Source organism: Rhinoderma darwinii, chromosome 1, assembly GCF_050947455.1.
Source record: "Rhinoderma darwinii isolate aRhiDar2 chromosome 1, aRhiDar2.hap1, whole genome shotgun sequence".
Taxonomy (NCBI): Eukaryota; Metazoa; Chordata; class Amphibia; order Anura; family Rhinodermatidae; genus Rhinoderma; species Rhinoderma darwinii.
This window is the reverse complement of record NC_134687.1, coordinates 630,650,837-630,672,218: the sequence shown is the minus strand read 5'-3', so window position 1 is coordinate 630,672,218 and position 21,382 is coordinate 630,650,837. Positions and strand designations below refer to the sequence as shown.

Here is a 21,382-nt window from a genome sequence, read left to right as displayed (position 1 = left end):
TGTTCCAACTCAGCAATTCACATTCCCGGGGACAATTTGGTTGCTTACTTTCTCAGACGTGAAACGGTGCATCCCGTGGCGTGGTCTCTTCATCAAGATATCTTCAACCAAATTTGTCTCAGGTGGGGACGTCCGAATGTATCCTTAACCCCTTAAGGACGCAGCCTAGTTTTGGCCTTAAGGCTCAGAGCCCATTTTTCAAATCTCACATATTTCACTTTATGTAGTAATAACGTCGGAATGTTAAAACCTATCCAAGCGATTCTGAGAATGTTTTCTCGTGACACATTGGGCTTCATGTTCGTGGTAAAATTTGGTCGATATATTCAGTGTTTATTGGTGAAAAATTGCAAAATTTAGAGAACATTTTAAAAAAATAGCATTTTTCAGAATTTAAATGCATCTGCTTGTAAAACAGACAGTTATACCACCCAAAATAGTTACTAGTTCACATTTCCCATATGTCTACTTTAGATTAGCATTGTTTTTAGAATATTCTTTTATTTTTCTTGGACGTTACAAGGCTTAGAACATAAACAGCAATTTCTCATATTTTTAAGAAAATTTCAAAAGCCTTTTTTTTAAGGTACCTCTTCAGTTCTGAAGTGGCTTTGAGGGGCCTATGTATTAGACACCCCCATAAAACACCCCATTTTAAAAACTAGACCCCTCAAAGCATTTAGAAAGCTTTTTAACCCTTCAGGCATTTCACAGGAATTAAAGCAAAGTGGAGGTGAAATTTGCAAATTTAATTTTTCTTGCTGAATTTCAATTTTATTCAATTTTTTTCTGTAACACAGAAGGTTTTATCAGAGAAATACTACTAAATATGTATTGTCCAGATTCTGCAATTTTTAGAAATGTCCCATATGTGGCTCTAGTGCGCTCGTGGACTAAAACACAAGCCCTAGAAGCAAAGAAGCACCTAGTGCATTTTGATGCCTCTTTTTTATTAGAATATATTTTAGGCAGCATGCCAAGTTTAAAGAGGTGTTGAGGTGCCAAAACAGTAGGAATCCCGCAATAGTGACCCCATTTTGGAAACTGCACCCCTCCAGGAATTCATTTATGGTTGTTGTTACCATTTTGACCGCACAGTTTTTTCACAGCACCTATTTGAAATGGGATGTGAAATTAAAAAAATTTCATTTTTTCCAATAAGATGTAATTTGTGATCAAAATTTCTTATTTTCACATGGAACAAAATACCCCATTTTGTTGCCCAATTTGTCCTTAGTGCGGCAATACCCCATTTGTGGCGATAAACTGCCGGCTGGGCCCATGGGAGGGCTCAGAAGGAAAGGAGCACTATGTGTTTGTTGGAGTCCAGATTTTGCTGGATTGGTTTTCGGGTGCCATGTCGCATTTGCAGAACCCCAGAGGTATCAAAGCAATGGAAACCCACCAGAAGTCACCCTATTTTGGAAACTACACCCCTCAAGGAATTCAAATATTGTTGTTGTTACAATTTTGACCACACAGTTTTTTCACAACACCTATTTGAATTGGGCTGTGAAATGAAAAAAATTTCATTTTTTCAAATAAGATGTCATTTTTATCAAAATTCCTTATTTTCACAGGGAACAAAATACCCCATTTTGTTGCCCAATTTCTCATGAGTGCAGCAATACCCCATTTGTGGCGATAAACTGCCGTTTGGGCCCATGGGAGGCCTCAGAAGGGAAGGAGCGCTGTGTGTTCTTTGGAGTTCAGATTTTGCTGGTTTGGTTTTCGGGTGCCATGTCGCATTTGAAGAGCCCCAGAGGTATCAAAGCAATGGAAACCCACCAGAAGTGACCCCATTTTTGAAACTGCACCCCTCAAGGAATTCATTTATGAGTAATGTGACCATTTAGACCCCATGGTTTTTTTCACAGAACTTATTTGAATTGGGCTGGGAATTAAAATAAAATAAATTTTTTCCAATAATATGTAGTTTTGGCTAAAAATTTCTTATTTTCACAAGAAATAAAATACCCCATTCTGTTGCGCAATTTGTCCTGAGTGCAGCAATACCCCACTTGTGGTGATAAACTGCTGTTTGGGCCCATGGGAGGGCTCAGAATGAAAGGACCACCATTTGGCCTACTGGGGATTTTCTGGTGCGAAGTCATGTATGCAGAAGCCCCTGAGGTACCAGTACAGTTGAAACCCGCAAGAAGTGACCCCATTTTAAAAACTACACCCCTTAAGGCATTCATCTAGAGGTGTAGTGAGCATTTTGACCGGAGACATACACCCCATAAACTGTAATGTGGGTTCTCCTGGGTACAGCAATACCCTACATGTGGCTGTTATCAGCTGCCTGGGCACACAGCAGGGCCCAGAGGGGAAAGATGAGGGGGGATAAGAGTGCATCAGGGTGAGTAAAATTGGGGTAAATTATAAACCAAGGGATGTATGATAAATTTTAAAACACTCTTTCATACAGAGCTCTTGTTTTTCGGGACACGTGTCACATTGATATATTGTGTCCTCCCTTATCCCCCTCTTATAGCAGACTTTGCACCTGAAACTTCTCCTGGAAAGTGTTGCCCTTCTACGATGCTTGTGGCCTCGCTTCCAGAAGTACTGGGTGCCTCCCCCCCCCCTTCTTGGTCCCTAAAGATTAGGTTCTTGATAATAACCTCTTGAAATTCCAGGAAAGTTCCCTTCTGGCCTGTACATCGACAGAGCACGTACACATTGTACAAAGCCATCGGTATGATGTGCCCGGCCAGCTTCTTATACCACACCGCATGGCGCTGTAGGGCTTCAGGACTTGATCTGACAAGTCCACCCCTCCCATGTACCTATTGTAGTCCAGGATGCAGTCTGGTTTGGGGGTCTCTGTACTGGTACCTCGTACTGGTACATGGGTACTGGTGTGGCATCTCTGTTGTCCTTGTACGTGACACACAATATGTTGCTGCTAGATTGTGCCCTGCACTCACCCCTTCTGAGTGTTTGCCCAAGCAGAGTCTTAGGGAGGCCTCTCAGATTTCTTCTAGCATTGCCACATGCCACAGGACTTCTGGAAGTGAGGCAGTTGAAGAGTGGGACGCTGGTATAAATATAATCCAGGTAGAAGTGGTAACCCTGGTCCAGCAGTGGGTGAACCAAATCCCACACAATTTTTGCATTAACTCCCAGTAAGGGGGGGCATTCTGGGGGCTGAATACTGCTGTCCTTCCCTTCATATATCCTAAATTTGTAGGTATACCCTGATGCACTCTCGCACAGCTTATACATATACATCTTCACGCCATACCTTGCCCTCTTACCCGGCAGGTACTGGCGGAATTGAAGCCTCCCTTTAAAATCTACCAAGGACTCATCAATAGAAATACACTTCTCGGGGGTGTATGCTTGGGAAAAGCGGGCACTGAAACGGTCTAATAGGGGTCTCCGTTTATACAAACGGTCAAAACTGGGGTCATCTCGGGGTGGGCATGGCTCATTATCAATATAATGTAAGAAGCGAAGTATTGCCTAATTTTTTATTTTTTTTTCGTTTCCAGTTCAGTTCTGAAGTTGCTTTGAGGGGCCTATATATTAGAAACCCCTATCAAACACACCATTTTAGAAACTACACCCCTCAAAGTATTCACAACAGCATTTAGAAAGTTTATGAACCCTTTAGGTGTTTCACGGGAATTTAGAGCAAAGTAGAGGTGAAATTTAAATTTATTTTTTCTTGTCAGAAAATCCTCTTTATACACAAAAGGTTTTATCAGAGAAACGCAACTTAATACTTATTGCCCAGATTCTGCAGTTTTGAGAAATATCCCACATGTGGCCCTAGTGCGGTAATGGACTGAAGCACCGGCCTCCGAAGCAAGGGAGCACCTAGTGGATTTTGAGGCCTCCTTTTTTATTACGCACCATGTCCGGTTTGAAGAGGTCTTGTGGTGCCAAAACAGTGAAAAACTCCCAAAAGTGACCCCAGTTTGGAAACTAGACCCCTTGAGGAATTCATTGCAGTTTTCATGGGGTGCATGTGACTTTTTGATCAGGTTTTATTCTATTTTTAAGTGGTGTGGTGACTAAAAAACAGCAATCCTACTATTGTTTTTTTATTCTATTTTTTTATTTTTTTTTACAGCGTTCACCGTGCGCTATAAATGACATTCACTTTATTCTGCGAGGCGACACGATTACGGCGATACCAGATGTTTATAGTTTTTTTTATGACTTATCGCGTTTGCACAATAAAATACTTTTTGTAAAATATCATTTACTTTTTGTGTTACCTTATGCTAAGAGCCAGAACTTTTTTATTTTTCCATGAAGTAAGCCGTGCGAGGACTTATTTTTTGCGTAACGAAGTGTCGTTTCGATCATCAACATTTTTAGGTACATGCGATTTTTTGATCTCTTTTTATTCCATTTTTTGGGAGGTGAAGTGACCAAACAATTGTGATTCTTGTACGGTTTAGTATTATTTTCTTTTACGGCGTTCACCGCGCGGGATAAATATCAAAATAATATTGTAGTTCAGGCCGTTACGGATGCGGCGATACCATATATGTATAGTTTATTTTTTTGTTTATATATTTTTATTAATAATAAAGGACTGATAAGGGAAAAGGGGGGATTTTTACTTTTATTACTTTTAATAGGGTTAGATAATTTCCTAGAACAAAAAAATATTAGCTCCTATGTGTAGAAATTTTTCCTTCCCTTTTCCCTTCCCTTGGTTGAACTTGATGGACATGTGTCTTTTTTCAGCCGTACTAACTATGTAACTATGTAATACTTTTCTTATTTTTACACATCTTTTTTTAACTTTTTTTTAACTTTATTACTTTGTCCCATTAGGGTACTTGAGGGCAGGAGGCCCTGATCGCTATTCTAATACACTGCACTACATGCGTAGTGCAGTGTATTAGAGCTGTCAGCTACTCACTGACAGCAAGCATAGTGGCATAGCCGGACGCCATTGTTTGGTGTCCGGTTGCCATAGTTACAATCGCAGGTCGCTATCGTGTAGCAGGCTGGCGATTTTTAGCTTAACCCCTAAAAAGCCGTGATCACTATTGAACACGGCTTTTAAGGGGTTAATCAGCGGGGACACAGCGATCGGTCCCCGCTGTAGGAGCTGCTGAGCGCGAACGATGCACTTAGCACGACGGATTATTACGCCGCTGAGCGTTAAGAGGTTAATGGCCTCCAGGGACAGGCCCCCTGCTTTATTTCTTGAGCTTGTGATTCAGAGTCCTTTTTACCAACGTCAAACACATCTCATTGTTCCAGCCCATTGTTACAGCGTGATTGTGCAGTGAAAGAAGCTGGGCTGGAACAATGAGAAGTGTATGACATTGGTAAAAAGTCCCAGTTGTCTATTAAGAAACTAATTAGCATAAATCTAAAATTGCTCATAATAAAAACCACTGTTCTCTACATTACAGCGTTGATCAGATTATGTAGGAGATAGTGCACTAATAATCTGATGACAGATGGTTTGCTTTTTCTGCATTTTTAGGCTTATAGTTTGACAAAAAAAAAAATAGTTAAAAAATATGCTTTATAGCAATCTAGTGTTGCCCTAAAATTGACTTTTTATTTGTAGTAATCATTGTCTGCCGTCAATTTTAATATATATTACATGTCTATTTTAGGGTAATTGTGTCAGAGTTAGCGTTCCGAGCGTTTTTTAAGGGGGGAGGGGTTTTATGTGTAATTTTTTAAAATTTATTCTTGTTTGTTTTTCAACTTTTTTTAATTTCCTTTCCCTAAAACGTCAGAAAAGACATTTGGCGAACTCTTATTATTTGATTTAATTTTTTGTACATTATGCTTTTCTTCTGGCACTGCACCGCAGTGTAAATCAGCCCTGTTATAGTGACTTTGGTCACCGATAGGGCTTTGCTGGGTCTAGTGAAACCCTTCAGCAGCCTTCTACTACTGGTTTCTACGGATTCATGTGACCAGTCACATGACCACCGGGAGTAATAGAGGCAGCAGCATCTATTCTTTACACAGCGCTCATTGAACGAAGTGTACGTGAATACAGAGAAGACAGAAGTAGTGAAAACCACTTTTGTCTTCTCTCCAGGGTCCCTGGCAGTCTCCGACGGCCGGGTGCCTGATATTCAACTGCCCAATCGCTTGGGCAGCAAGCTTAAACCTGCACCATATATATAAGTGTGCAGTCCTCAACCGGTTAAGCATCATTTTGGGTGTCAATCAAAATTAAAAAACAAATACATATTGTTTATTGCCTTTGTACTTTGTAGTTTGTTTGGTTCAACCTTTGTTAATACCCTAATAATAACAGCTGAGAATAAAGATCCTCATTATAGTTCTATATTTAATATGAGGCTGGGGACAAGAATTGAGGAACTATTAAAAAAACACACAAGGTCCCCATGACCGCCCTTCACACAAGTCACAAGGGGTCATGTTGTCTTCAGGATATTTCCGTAGTACAACCTTAGGCTGCAATATCAAGCAATCAGCTCTCCGCTATAATCTACTGTACACTAAATAGCTCTTTTTGAACATGTCTTCTTTAAATGGACACTAACTAGTCATTTTATCCATGCAAATTTTATGTGAAGTTAGTGCAACTAGGTGAGAGAGACACAGATGCTGTGCCCATGAAGTCTATGGAGAGGCGAGGGGGAAGCAGAGAGAGAGGGACACAAGAATGCTGCTTATAGAAGTCACTGGTGAGGGTAGGAGGGGGCAGGAGCACAAAGACTCAGATGCTGTTATATAGTTCGTACGGTTGAAAAAAGACACATGTCCATCAAGTTCAACCAAGGGATGGGAGAAGGGAAGTAAAACATTTTGTTCTAGGAAATTATCGAAGCCTTTTTTTATTCTACAGGGTGGGCCATTTATATGGATACACCTAAATAAAATGGGAATGGTTGGTGATATTAACTTCCTGTTTGTGGCACATTAGTATATGGGAGGGGGGAAACTTTTCAAGCTGGGTATTGACCATGGCGGCCATTTTTAAGTCGGCCATTTTGTATCCAACTTTAGTTTTTTCAATGGGAAGAGGGTCATGTGACACATCAAACTTATCGAGAATTTCACAAGAAAAACAATGGTGTGCTTGGTTTTAACGTTACTTTATTCTTTCATGAGTTATTTACAAGTTTCTGACCACTTATAAAATGTGTTCAAAGTGCTGCCCATTGTGTTGGATTGTCAATGCAACCCTCTTCTCCCACTCTTCACACACTGATAGCAACACCGCAGAAGAAATGCTAGCACAGGCTTCCAGTATCCGTAGTTTCAGTTACTGCACATCTCGTATCTTCACAGCATAGACAATTGCCTTCAGATGACACCAAAGATAAAAAGTCTAAGGTGGTCAGATCGGGAGGCATTTCTTCTGCGGTGTTGCTATCAGTGGCAGAAAAGTGGGAGAAGAGGGTTGCATTGACAATCCAACACAATGGGCAGCACTTTGAACACATTTTATAAGTGGTCAGAAACCTGTAAATAACTCATGAAAGAATAAAGTAACGTTAAAACCAAGCACACCATTGTTTTTCTTGTGAAATTCTCGATAAGTTTGATGTGTCACATGACCCTCTTCCCATTGAAAAAACTAAAGTTGGATACAAAGTGGCCAACTTCAAAATGGCCGCCATGGTCAACACCCAGCTTGAAAAGTTTCCCCCCTCCCATGTACTAATGTGCCACAAACAGGAAGTTAATATCACCAACCATTCCCATTTTATTTAGGTGTATCCATATAAATGGCCCACCCTGTAGATGGGGCCTAACTATGCTTTGTAAAGTGGTAATATTACATCCCTGTCCCGCGAGTCCATGCCTCTTTTAATACACGACAATATCTTGCTTGCCCCTGAAGCAGCTGATTGACATTGCATGCTGTTATTTCGTTTATGACTTACAAGTACACCCAGATCCTTCTCAACAAGTGACTCCCCCAGTGTAGCTCCCCCTAGGACATATGATGCATGCAGGTTGTTCGTACCCAGGTGCATAACTTTACATTTATCTACGTTAAACCTCAATTGCCAAGTGGACACCCAAACACTTAGTTTGTTTAAATCTGCTTGCAATTCACGAACATCTTCCATAGACTGAACATTACTACATACCTTGTTGTCATCTGCAAAAATAGAAATAGTGCTATTAATCCCATCCTCTATATCATTAATAAATAAGTTGAATAATAGTAGTCCCAGCACTGTACCCTGGGGTACACCACTTATAACCGGGGACTATTCAGAGTAGTAATCATTGACCACAACTCTCTGGATACGGTCCTTGAGCCATTTCTCAATCCAATTACAAATGATGCTTTCTAAACCTATAGTCCTTAATTTACCCATTAGACGTCTGAGGGACAGTGTCAAATGCCTTTGCAAAGTCCAAAAACACTATATCCACAGCGGCCCCTCTGTCTAGGCTTCTGCTCACCTCTTCATAAAAACAAATCAAGTTTGTTTGACAGCTTCTGTCCTTAGTAAAACCGTGCTGGCTGTCACTTATAATACTATTTTTTGTCACATAATTCTGTATATAGTCCCTCAATAGCCCCTCAAACATTTTCCCCACAATGGATGTTAAGCTTAGTGGTCTATAATTACCCGGGGAAGACCTAGAGCCCTTTTTGAAAATAGGCACCACATTTGCCCTTCACCAGTCCCTTGGAACTATACCAGTGTCGCTGCAGAATTTCCATTGTCCGTTAACGTTGGACATTATCTGCATTTGCCTATGAGTTCCAAATGAATGAATGCTCTCTCATTGGTGGATCTGAGAGCGGCCGGCCGGAGAGACCATGACACGCAGCGTCAGTGTTCAAACGATCTCTGCCCTAGGGGGCGGATCCATCTTTATAAGAAAATGAGAGTAGGTGGTAACTTCATACTTGCAAACATAAACATTCTACATATGGTAATATCCAGTCTTCCCATCCCCTCTTTATTACATATCTTTAGCCATAAGAAATACAATGCCATCACGTTTTCTCATGTTGCCTTTGTAACAGCTGAATACAAAGTCATACACCAGGAGGCTTAGAATGGTATAGCCATCCCCCCTGTAGGCTGTTGTCAGCAGATCTTTGAGCTTTAGTGACAACTGTCCATGTGAAGCAATTTAGGTTCACATATATAAAAATATTAAAATATTTTTGACAATTCCCTTCTTTTGAACATAAATTTGCTTAGCCATGTATTAGAATAGCCATCCGAGATTACGTTCTGATCAGTTCCCCTGAATCAGGGCATCTTTTTATGCCATTCACCGCGACATGGATACTCAGTATACGTGTCTAGCAATAGGTGAGTGTACAGCGTTACATACTGTACACACCTGAAGATATAGGGAATTACAGGTTTCACAATTCGGGCAATACCATCTATCTTGGTGGTTTTCTACGGCTTGACAAATAACTTTATCAGGTATGGAAGCATTTAGTGTCACACAAACAGGTGGCTCTGAATGTTTGCTTACTTCTCGGTTCTTTGGGTGATGGGTGGTCTGGACCACATGCACTTTAATATCCTGTGCTGTTTTCTTAACTGCTGATACTCTTGCAATAAAACATGTTACAAGTTTAAACATATGTCTCTATCTAAGTAGCTGATTGTAGTCTAGCTAGGGTACATACTCCTGGTCTCCTGGGTGGCAACCACTTATAAGCTTTATGCCCACATATATGACATAATTGTTGGTTTGAAGCACATCCCTGGAGTGATTTAACACTCCTGCAATCCAGGAGAACAAGATTATGTCCCGTCCGGTGGCATTCATCGATGCCACCCCCTTTATTAGTTAAATTACCTCGTGTTGCACCTTCTAGACCCTGCGTCAACCATTTTCTAGCTGTCTCTGAGCACTGGGAGCTGCCAGTTGCTCTTATCCCCACACGATATACATATTCTGTGTCTTTTCCCTCACAGTCGGTGAGGTTTACAGCATCAAATAACATGTCATTTTTATTAACCTGACCTATGTTTACACATCCCACACTGTCATTGGGGTATCCTCTAATCATGGACTGCAGTATTCCTGGCCTGAGATCTATTTTCCGCAGCGCTTCCCTCTTTGAATATCTTACACGGTTAATCAGCCAGGGAACCAAAGCCCACGCTGCTACTACAAGAGAAACAACTCCAGGAGAGTTAGGGTTAAGTGCTAGGGAAAAGAGATGGGACTGCAAGGCCAAGGCAATAACCTCATCTATCTTCAGATATGGCATCGTTTCTGAATGGATACATATACAACAGTCCAGCAATTTAGTCAATACTGATATCACTTGATGTTTGATAAACTTGTCATTAAACTCTTCTTCTAGCTCATGATTTAGACTATAGGTAAGGTAGAGATGACCGAGAAGATGAAGGTCAGCCGGAGCTTGACGAGACCCATAGTTCAACATCAGGATTGAGGACCTGTCAGCAGTGACTGGCGTGTGTCCAAGTTGTCTTTCCTTCCAATTTAACGGATGTGGAAGTTGGGAGTTGGACTTGGTACGGACCGTCACAGTGCGGCTGTGGTGCTTTACGGTGTCTCTTTAAACACGCCCAGTCCCCTGGCTGTAAACAATGTCCTCCTTTCACTTAGGATCTGTAATGGAATCATAAACATACTTATACACCTGCGTGAGCTGTTTTTTTCAGAGCTCCCACATAACTGGTGAGGTCAGAGTGCAATAGGCAGGCACTCAGTCCAGGGTTTATGGGTTTCAGCCATGAACTTCTGTATTTTTAACTTTGAAGTCCCATTCAACCTTTCTACCTTCCCACTGCTCTTGGGATATTGGGTGTGAAAAGCTGCTCTATGCCTAGGACCTGCAAGATTTCTTGGAGTACCTCTCCAGTAAAGTGAGTTCCTCTGTCCCTTTCTATTGTCTCAGGGACCCTATATCTACATACCACTTCTGAGAGCAATGTTTTACTTTTGCTGTGGCCCTCGTTACTGGCCACACCTCAGTCCACCCAGATCTACACAGACCATTGCATATTCATACTGTCCCACCTTTGGTAATGGAGTCAATCTGCAGTCGCTGATATGGGTAGTCTGCCTTTACCATATGCCTTTTAGCAACCCGCATAGTTTTGTCTATGTTATGGCAGACCCATAACATGCACCCCTGGACAAATCTGGTCGCAGCACTTGCTGAAACCTGGGGGTACCCACCATTTGGTCACCATTGCACACATTCCTTCTCTTGACACATGCGTTGGTCCGTGCATTAGTTGGGTTACCATGGGGAAGAGGACTCTGGGTAGGCACATCCTGTTACCCACCTTCTATATTCCATCCTCCCCTTCACTGGCACCTTTTTGTCTGCCACTGTCCAATTTCTTTTGTGTCTAGACTTTGTAGTCTACTTAATATTATCATGTCTTTTGGACCAGATGCTATGCTGGTCAAGAATACTACGTCCTCCTCTTTGAGGGACATGAGAGCTGCAGCTTTTGCAGTGTCATCTACTAGTCTATTTCCCCTCGCTTCGGAGGTAGCTTGCACTTTGAGTATACCTACCTGCTTTGGCAGTGTCAGAGCCTCAAACAGTTATTTCACTCTCTCAACATTATGGGTTTACCCGTGGATCCAGTGAAATCTCTGCTCCTCCAGATTAGGCCATAATCATGTGCAATACCAAAAGCATATCTAGAGTCCGTATATATATATTTTTGGTTTTACCTTCAGTCAGTCTACACACCTCAGCGAGTACCTTCACCTCCACCTCCTGTGCTGACACGCAGGATGGGAGTGGTTGTTACTTTATTACCTCTGTTTCAGTAGTGACAGTATACCCAGTCTTGTAGCATCCTTCATGGTGGTACCTGGAACATCTACAAAAGAAACTCAAAAGCTGGATAAGATATTAGATCCTTTCTTACATTTCATTTATTTTTATCTCTATTTTCATTAATTCAAACAATTATGTTGGTGACCTGTGTACTGGGGAATCAAATGCGCTGGGAAATCAACTTCCCACCAGGCTGGAAATTCACTGTCTACTATTTCCTGCGACTTATCCCATTCCCTCCCAAAAGTCTCCCATTGACTATGTATCCTTCTCTTCATCCTCTGTTGAACCCTGCGGAAGCAATGTAGTAGGGTTCAACACTGTAACACTGTACATCAATGTATGGTTCGGTTAGATGGGGCCATGAGACTGGTCTTATACTTAGTAGACATGTGCTTAGAATGTGTTTGATGAAGAATCTCACTAATAGCATGGGGCACATGAGAACTAGAAGCTAATCATAGCACTGTCTGTTGTCTTGTCTTTGAGTAGAGCAGCTGCTGCTACTACACAGATACAAGACGGATGGTACAACGTTTTTTTGGCATTCTTAGGGAGAGGGGCTTATTATAAGGACATACACATTTCTTCAGTACCCCTGCCTCCAAATACTGTCTTATCTGGTTATCAATACTTTTCAACTGTGGGAGGCTTAGAGGGCACTGCTTCAACTGGGGTTTGGGGCTGTTTGCAAACAATTTTAACAGTCACAGGGGCCACAGACATGCGTCATACATCTGTTTACCCTGTGCCCAGAAGGAGGACAGGACCGCCCTCAATATTTCCTGAGGTGTGAGGACCAGATTTTACATTTTCAGTTAACGTTGGACATTATCTCCATTTGTCTATGTGTTCCAAATTAATGAATGCTCTCTCAATGGTGGATCTGAGAGAGGCCGGCCGGAGAGACCATGACACGCAGCGTCAGTGTTCAAACGATCTCTGCCCTAGGGGGGCGGATCCATCTTTATTTATGAGAAAATGAGAGTAGGTGGTAACCTCATACTTGGAAACATAAACATTCTACATATGGTAATATCCAGTCTTCCCATCCCCTCTTTAGTACATATAAGAAATAAAATGTCATCACGTTTTCTCACGTTGCCTTTGTAACAGCTGAATACAAAGTCATACACCAGGAGGCTTAGAATAGAATAGCCATCCCCCCTGTAGGCTGTTGTCAGCAGATCTTTGAGCTTTAGTGACAACTGTCCATGTGAAGCAATTTGGGTTCGCACATATATAAAGCTATTAAAATATTTTTGACACCAGTCACTAGAGAATCTCTAAATATTATGAAGAGGGGGAAAGAAATAACTGAACTAAGCTCTTTAAGAACTCTAGGCTGTAACCCATCTGGTCCCGGGGCCTTGTGTACATTTATTTTGTTTAATTTAGCTTGGACCATCTACATTCATCCAATTCAGTATATTAACTGATATATTAACAGCACTGGCACTGGCTACATCAGCTGCTCTTTCTTCTGTTGTATATACAGAGCTGAAGAACCCATTTAGTAACTCTGCCTTCTCTTGATCCCCTCTGACCAACTCCCCATTACCGCTATCTAGTGGTCCTACATGTTCAGACCTTGGCTTTTTTGTATTTATACACTTAAATAATTTTTGGGGATTTGTTTTACTATCCTTGGCCACCTGCCTTTCATTTAGTATTTTTGCTGATTTTATTACCTTTTTACAAATTTTATTAAGCTCTTTATAATTTACAAAGGCTACAGCTGTACACTCAGATTTGTATTTTTCAAATGCCCTTTGTTTGTCATGTATTGCATGTATTTCATCTTCTTTTTACAGAAGGTGTAGGCCATGTGGGGTTTAATTTTAGTCATTTATACTTATTACCTATAGGAATAAATTTTGCACTATAATTACCAAAAGTAGATTTGAAAATCTCCCATTTATCATTTGTACCATTATTTGACATTAGTTCTTCCCAGTCTATATCCTGAATTGCAGTCCTCAACCTGGGGAAATTGGCCTTCTTAAAATTAAGTGTTTTTGCCCTCCCAGCCTGTGTTTGTTTTTTACAGTATATGTAAAATATAACTATATTATGATCACTGTTACCAAGGTTTTTATGAACACTAACGTTCCCAACAAGCTCTGCATTATTAGAAATGACCAGATCCAACAGATCTTCACCTCTAGTCAGGTCTTCCACAAACTGGCCCATAAAATTTTCCTGCAACAGGTTGAGGAAATGTCTCCCTTTTGTTGCCAATAGAATTATTTGAAGAAGGGGAGCAGGAGCAGAGAGAGGAGACATAGGCTGCTGGTAAGAGTCATATTTCACCCCAGTGCTGGATTTTCCGCCACAAGGCTCCTTACTTCTGTATAAGTGGGCTCCATGGTACTGCAACTTCTAAGGGTGTGCTACAGAGAGATAGAGGACCAGAATGGTTCTCTGTTCTCTCTGTGCAGCGTATAGAAGACATGATAGCAGTTAGGCTCCACCCACTACCTCCGGGAAAACTGAAATGTTAAGATAGAGACTGCAGAGGGAAAACTGCTAAAAGAATTCCATATACAAGTCATATAATAGCCAGAAATAGTGATATCCTTCATGTATGACAGATTAGCCTAAAAAGTCATCTAAAAAATTAGGTACACTTTTTAAGGGTCTTTAAGAAGTTTTCAAGAGGGTTTAAAGATGTTTTTTTTTATATTGGATTAAAAAAAAAACGATCCATGATTATTAGGAAGCACGTATTTTTAACCAGTTGCTGACTGCCCATAGACTATAAAAGTTCTGGTGGTCCACACCGATCTCTGCCAGGACGTTTTAAAACATCCAGCAGAGTTTTCCCCTCTACGCCTCTTCGTCTCCATCAGAGTTAAATATATCACTTATTTTATGAAACAATATCAAAGCCCTATATGTTCTGAGAAAAACAGGAACACACAAATATTGGTTGGCACAGGAATAGAACAACAATTTGCTATTAAATTGCCACATGGCTAAAACTTGAATGAGGCCACTTCAATAGGTCCACTTTATTAGTACTTGATAGGACCCTCTTTCCCCTTAGAACCGCCTGAATTCTTAGTGGAATAATATAACAACGTACTAAATACTTTTATTACAGATTCTGATTAATAACTTTATCATGCATTGGAATAGACAGAGTAAAGATGTTCTCTAAGATTGAGAATTGTGCAAAAATTAGGATATACAGACCTCATTGTTATGTCCGTGAATTCAGCCTGAGATGTGTCCTGACATATTATCTTGTTAAATGTAGTCTGTAGCCAAGATTATATTGTCTGTAACAATATTAAGTTAAGATGTTGTAGGTCCAATTGGTATTGAAGGGCAAAATGTGTTGGCAAAGGAAAGGCCTCATTGCCGGACAAGATTCTGCTTTTCAAAATTTAAATGTTTTTATCAAGTCAAGCTTTATGTAATAAAAGTGGAGGACTGGGTTTAGACCGTAATCCTGGACTTATATTTTAAAGTGTTATACAAAGCGCTGTAAATATATAAGGCTGGAATTACAGTTTTTGAGGCAGGTTTTTGAGCTGAAGTAAGAAGTGGATTCAAATGCATGACTTATACTTCTCTTTCTTGCTTGATCCCTTTCTGTCTTTGGCTTAAAACACTGCATGTTTGTTTCAAGCCTAATATGAATGTTATAAATTTGTAAAATTCTGTGTTTTGAAAAAAAATCACAAAATACATTTTTAATCCTAATAGAAAATCCAAGTAAGAATTCTGAGGGAAACTTCATGTTATCGATAAATTATAAAGTAGAAGATGAAGATATTATGCAGCAATCTTCAGGAGAAAACCTCTTTACCATTAATCTACATCCGGGACTTCACAGTACAGATCTATCATATAATTCCCCTAATTACGAGGAATCTTCTTCTGACCACTTACCGATTGTTACAACAAGTACATCTCAGAAAGTTGGTAAAAGCTTTCATTGTGGTAAACAGTTCACAAAAAGCTCAGGTCTTTTTACAAACAGAAGAATTCACACAGGGGAGAAGCCGTATTCATGTCCACTATGTGAGAAATGTTTTTCACAAAAATCAAGTCTTGTTACACATGAGAAAATACACACAGGAGAGAAGCTATATTCATGTTCAGAATGTGGGAAATGTTTAATTACTAAAGCCAAACTTAGAAATCATCAGAGAATCCACACAGGAGAGAAGCCATATTCATGTTCAGAATGTGGGAAATGTTTTACACAAAAATCACATCTTGAAACCCATGAGAGAAGTCACACAGGAGAGAAGCCCTATTCATGTTCAGAATGTGGGAAATGTTTTACACAAAAATCACATCTCATTACACATGAGAGAAGTCACACAGGAGAGAAGCCATATACATGTTCAGAATGTGGGAAATGTTTTACAGATCAATCAAGTCTTGTTAAACATGAGAGAAGTCACACAGGAGAGAAGCCATATTCATGTTCAGAATGTGGGAAATGTTTTACACATAAATCAAGTCTTGTTAGACATGAGAGAATTCACACAGGAGAGAAGCCATTTTCATGTTCAGAATGTGGGAAATGTTTTACAGATAAGTCAATTCTTGTTACACATGAGAGAATTCACACAGGAGAGAAGCCATATTCATGTTCAGAATGTGGGAAATGTTTTACAGATAAATCAAGTCTTGTTACACATGAGAGAACTCACAAAGGAGAGAAGCCACATTCATGTTCAGAATGTGGAAAATGTTTTACTACTAAAGGCAAACTTAGGGCTCATCAGAGAAAACACACAGGGGAGAAGCCATTTTAAAGTTATATATATGGAAGATGGTTTACAAAGTTATCACATTTTGGAACTTCTCAGAGAATTCACATAGAGAAGAAACCATATTCTTGTTTAGAATTTGGGAAATATAAGAGCAAAAAAAGATTTTAAACACATCAGATTATTCACAGCCAATAACAGTGTTTGTTAATTTTTTGTGTGGCGTTAGCCTGGATCTGTCAAACACAAAATTATATTTACCTGAGGTCAACTGTAACAGGATTTTTTAAGGAAAATTATTGTGGATATAAGGAAGAAAAGAAGAGCCTTGTTTACCTACAACCTTGCTTCTTATTACTGTTTTCATAAATTCACCCACACTGCAGGAGAATCCAGAGTGACAGTAAGGATGTTAACTTTTTGTTTTAAACATATATGGACAATTTGAGATTTGACGTTCATTAAATTAGTATAAAAAGATAAAGGTAATGGAATTGACCAAAAAAAACCTCACAAATTAATTTTGCTATTTATTAAAATAAAAATGTACAGCTCTTTTTTTCCCATAAAAGGAGATGTAATAAGTGTATTTATCACTAACTTAAAGAACTAGAATTAGAATAAAGGGTAGCGCCCAAAATCATGCTTACATGCGGTGGAGAATGGCTGCACAATTTGTAATATCACCGTATTTACCTCGTGTGTCCATCTCCCACCTATGTGGGAATGGTTGCGGCTACCGCTCCGTGTGTTCTTACCCTCAGGGTAGATACACTTGCGGCAGATTTCATCCATACATTTGAGTGGGGTTGTTTCCGCATCATGCACATGGATTCTGAAAGTCCCATTCAGATGAATGGGACAGCCGCAGACAATTCAGAAACAAAATTGCTATTTGTGAATTGGAATCACACATGCAGTTCGGCTAAAAAAACGCATTGAAAACTGCTCCTTAAAGCCAAAACTGGATGCAGCAGGAAAAAGAATTATAAGTCCTTCATTTAAATTTCCAATTTCTTTTTAATACACTCTTGGATTTTTCTAAAATAAACGTGATTCCATGTGTGATTCAAGCTTTAGAAAGGATCTAGGAGTTACGTGTCTTATTTAAACCTCTGTCCTTTGGTTTACCCTTTGTTGTTCAAATGTGTGCTATCGCCATGCCAAGATCCAAAGCGCCCTGAGGCCTTCAGAAAGGTTATGAATGTCTATTATTCAGGAAAGGAAAGATCGCCAAACTATTACATGTCAATAATTTCCAAAATGGGGTAAGTTCTCAGGGGTTTGGGGCTTTGCAAATGCGACATGTCGCCCATACACAAATCCAGCAAAATCTGCGCTCTAAAAGTCAAATGGCACTCCTGCCATGTGCCCAAACAGCAGTTTAGGGCCACACATGGTGTATTGCCCTACTCGGGAGAAATTGTGTAACAAATTGTGTGGTTTTTTTTTCTCCACTTACCACTCGTGAAAAAAATAAATTGGGAGCTAAAACTACATCTTTTTGTAAAAAATTACATTTTTCATTTTCACTGCCTAATTCTAATAAAATCTATGAAACACCTTTGGGGCCAAAATGCTCACTACACCCCCTAGATGACTGCCCTGAGAGGTGTAGTGTCCAAATTAGAGTCATTTCTCAGGTGTTTCTACTGTACTGGTACCTTAGGGGCTCTGCAAATGCGACATGGCACCTAAAAAGCAATCAAGCAAAGTCTGCATGCCAAGTAGCGCACCTGCCATTCTGAGCCCTGCCGTGTGTCCAAACAGAGGTTTATTCCTTGTAGAAATAAGAAAATTCTATGTTTTTTTCAGAAAAAAAATTGATTTTCATCTTCACAGACTAATTCCATAAATTCAGCAAAAAAAACCTGTGGGGTAAAAATGATAACTTTATTGCTAGAAAAATTCCATGAGGGGTGTAGTTTCCAAGATGGCGTCACTTTTGGTGGGTTTCCACTGTTTTGGTCCTTCCAGTGCGTTGCAAACGCATCATGGCACCGAAAACAATTCCAGCAAAATCTGTGCTCCAAACTCCAAATGGCGGTCTTTCCCTTCTGAGCTCTGCGGTGGGTCTAAACAGCAGTTTATTACCGCATATGGTGTATTGCCGTAATCAGGAGAATTTGCTTTACAAATGTTGGGGTGCTTTTTCTCCTTTATTTCTTGTAAAAATTAGAAGATTCTATGTTTTTTCAGAAAAAAAATACATTTAATTTTGACAGACTAATTCAAAGAAATTTGGCACAAACCTGTGGGGTCAAAAGCCTAACAATAGGCCTAGATACATTCTTTGTGGGGTGTCCTTTCCAAAATAGGGTCACTTTTGGGGGGTTTCCACTGTTTTGGCACCACAAGACCTATTCAAACCTGACATGGTGCCTAAAATATATTCTAAACAAAAAGGAGGCCCCAAAACCACTAGGTGCTCCTTTGCTTCTGAGGCCTGTGCTTCAGTCCATTAGCACACTAGAGCCATATGTGAGATATTTATAAAAACTGCAGAATCTGGGCAATACATTTTCAGTTGCGTTTCTCTGGTAAAACTTTCTGTGTTACAGAAAAAAAATGTATTACAAATAAATTTCGGCTAAAAAAATTTAATTAGTAAATGTCACCTCTACTTTGATTCTTGTGAAATGCCTGAAGGGTTAAAACACTTTCTGAATGCTGTTATAAATACTTTGAGGGGTGCAGTTTTTAAAATGGGGTGTTTTATACGGGTTTCAAATATATGGGCCCCTCAAAACCATTTCAGTACTGAACTGGTCCCTGAAAAAATTGCCTTTTGAAATTTTCTTGAAAATGTAAGAAATTGCTACTAAAGTTCTAAGCCTTGCAACATCCTAGAAAAATAAAAGGACGTTCAAAAACGATGAAAACATAAAGTAGACATATGGGAAATGTTAATTAGTAACTATTTTGTGTGGTATTACTATCTGATGCAGATGCATTTAAATTTAGAAAAATCATAATTTTTGCACATTTTCTCTAAATTTTGGTGTTTTTCACAAATAAGCAACCAATTTATCAACCACATTTTTCCACTAACATAAAGTCCAATATGTCACGAGAAAACAATCTCAGAATCGCTTGGATAGGTAAAAGCATCCCAAAGTTATTACCACATAAAGTGACACATGTCAGATTTGAAAAAAGGGGGCTGATCCTGAAGGCCAAAATGAGCTTGGTCGTGAAGGGGTTAAAGATCTCCTGCAGATTTTGCCACTCTTGATGTCTACCATTGCAAAAATGCTTAAAAAATGAAAACTACATAGGGGTGTGCTAAAAAAAACAAACCTTAGCTATCCAGGAAAAATATCAGGACAAGACTAAAGTTTGCCCGTGAACACCTAGTAAAAAAAAAATTACTTCTGGAACAGTCTGCTATGGGAGAAAGAATCAAAAAGTTATTTGGCCACAGTAAGGAAGACATTTTGGCATAAGTTATAGACTGCAGTTCACCAGAAAAAAAAATCTGTAATTTACTTGAGAGCATGGTGGAGGTAATGTAAAGGTTTGGGACTACTAAACTGCATCAGGACCTGATCAGCTCATCATACTAGAATCCACATGAATTTTACATTGACAGAGGCTGTTTGAGGATAATGTGACACCGTCTGTCAGAAAGCTTTAAGTTCAGCTTAAAGTAGACTTTGGTACATGGTAATGGTCCTAAACATACCAGTAAACCCTCCAAGGAATGACCAAACAAAATGAAATGGGGAGTTTTTGAATGGCCAAGTCAAAGCCTAGTTCTAAATCCCATTAAAATGTTGGCAAGGGGGCTGGAGATGTAAAACTGGTTGTGTATGCTTTCCATGAAGGAGTAGGAAACAAAATCTCCCATATAGTAAGAGACTAGTAGATCGTAAAGCCTCATTTACATTTGCATATTTTGTTTAGTATTTTACATCAGTATTTGTAAGACAAAACTAGGAGTAGGACTAAAACATGGATGACCTGCAAATCTTTCCATTATACCGTTCTCTGTTTGTGTTCTGCTCACAGTTTTGGTAAACAAATACTGACGAATGAGGGTATGTTAACACGGCCTATTTTCGGCCGAAAAATCGGAAGCAGAACGCCTCCAAACATCTGCTCATTGATTTCAATAGGGAAAACGCTGTTCTGTTCTGACGGGCCGTTTTTTTACGCGCCCGTTTTTCAAAACGGCCGCGTAAATAAACGTCCGTAAAAAAGAAGTGCAGGTCACTGACCTTTTTGGATACATTTTTCGTAGACTATTGAAAACAGCTCGAAAAGCGGTCGTAAAAATACTCTGCAAAAAACGCAAGTGGCTTAAAAAACGTCTGAAAATCAGGAGCTGTTTTCTCTTGAAAACAGCTCCGTATTTTCAGACGTTTTTTGCTAAGCGTGTGAACATACCCAAATACTAACAAAATTACGCGTGTAAATCAGGCCTTCTAAAAAATAAAACACATGCTGGTGGTATTTTTGCCAAAAGGGCAGAAACAGGTTTTTGAGCCATAGAAGGAAGTGTCATATCTGTAATGTTTTTTTTTGTTTTTCAAATGATTGCAAATTGAATTTAGAATTTTTTTTCTATCACCTTTTTTCTTCTCATACTGTATGAATAAAGAATAAATATTGATACACATGTCAACATACCGTATGTAAATAAAAAAAGCTTACATGGGGTTTTCTTACGTGACTTTAGTCGGAGACTTTTTCTCTGTTTACAAGAAAATCATGTCACATCACATGGTGAACATTGGCTGCCTTGGACACACGACATGGTGCCATGACATCTCGTAATCATAGAAAGCGGGAAGCTGCAATGTGGGTTTAGAGCAGAATAAAGGGGTATTCTCAACACAGGATGTCATAAATGTCTGCTAGATGCAGGTCCCACCTCTGGGACCCGCACCTGTGTGGAAAATAAGGG

The 21,382-nt window shown here is 39.7% G+C and overlaps 1 protein-coding gene across 1 annotated transcript in view; it reads left to right on the top strand.

Annotated features, from left to right (window-relative positions):
* Positions 1 to 21,040, top strand: part of LOC142661971 (uncharacterized) — a 34,049-nt gene extending 13,009 nt beyond the window's left edge. Inside the window, exon 9 of the mRNA XM_075839786.1 lies at positions 15,455 to 21,040. Coding sequence (XP_075695901.1) covers positions 15,455 to 16,518 — 1,064 coding nt within the window. The 3' untranslated portion in view covers positions 16,519 to 21,040. The remainder of the gene's footprint in view (positions 1 to 15,454) is intronic.
* The last annotated feature ends 342 nt before the right edge of the window (positions 21,041 to 21,382 follow it).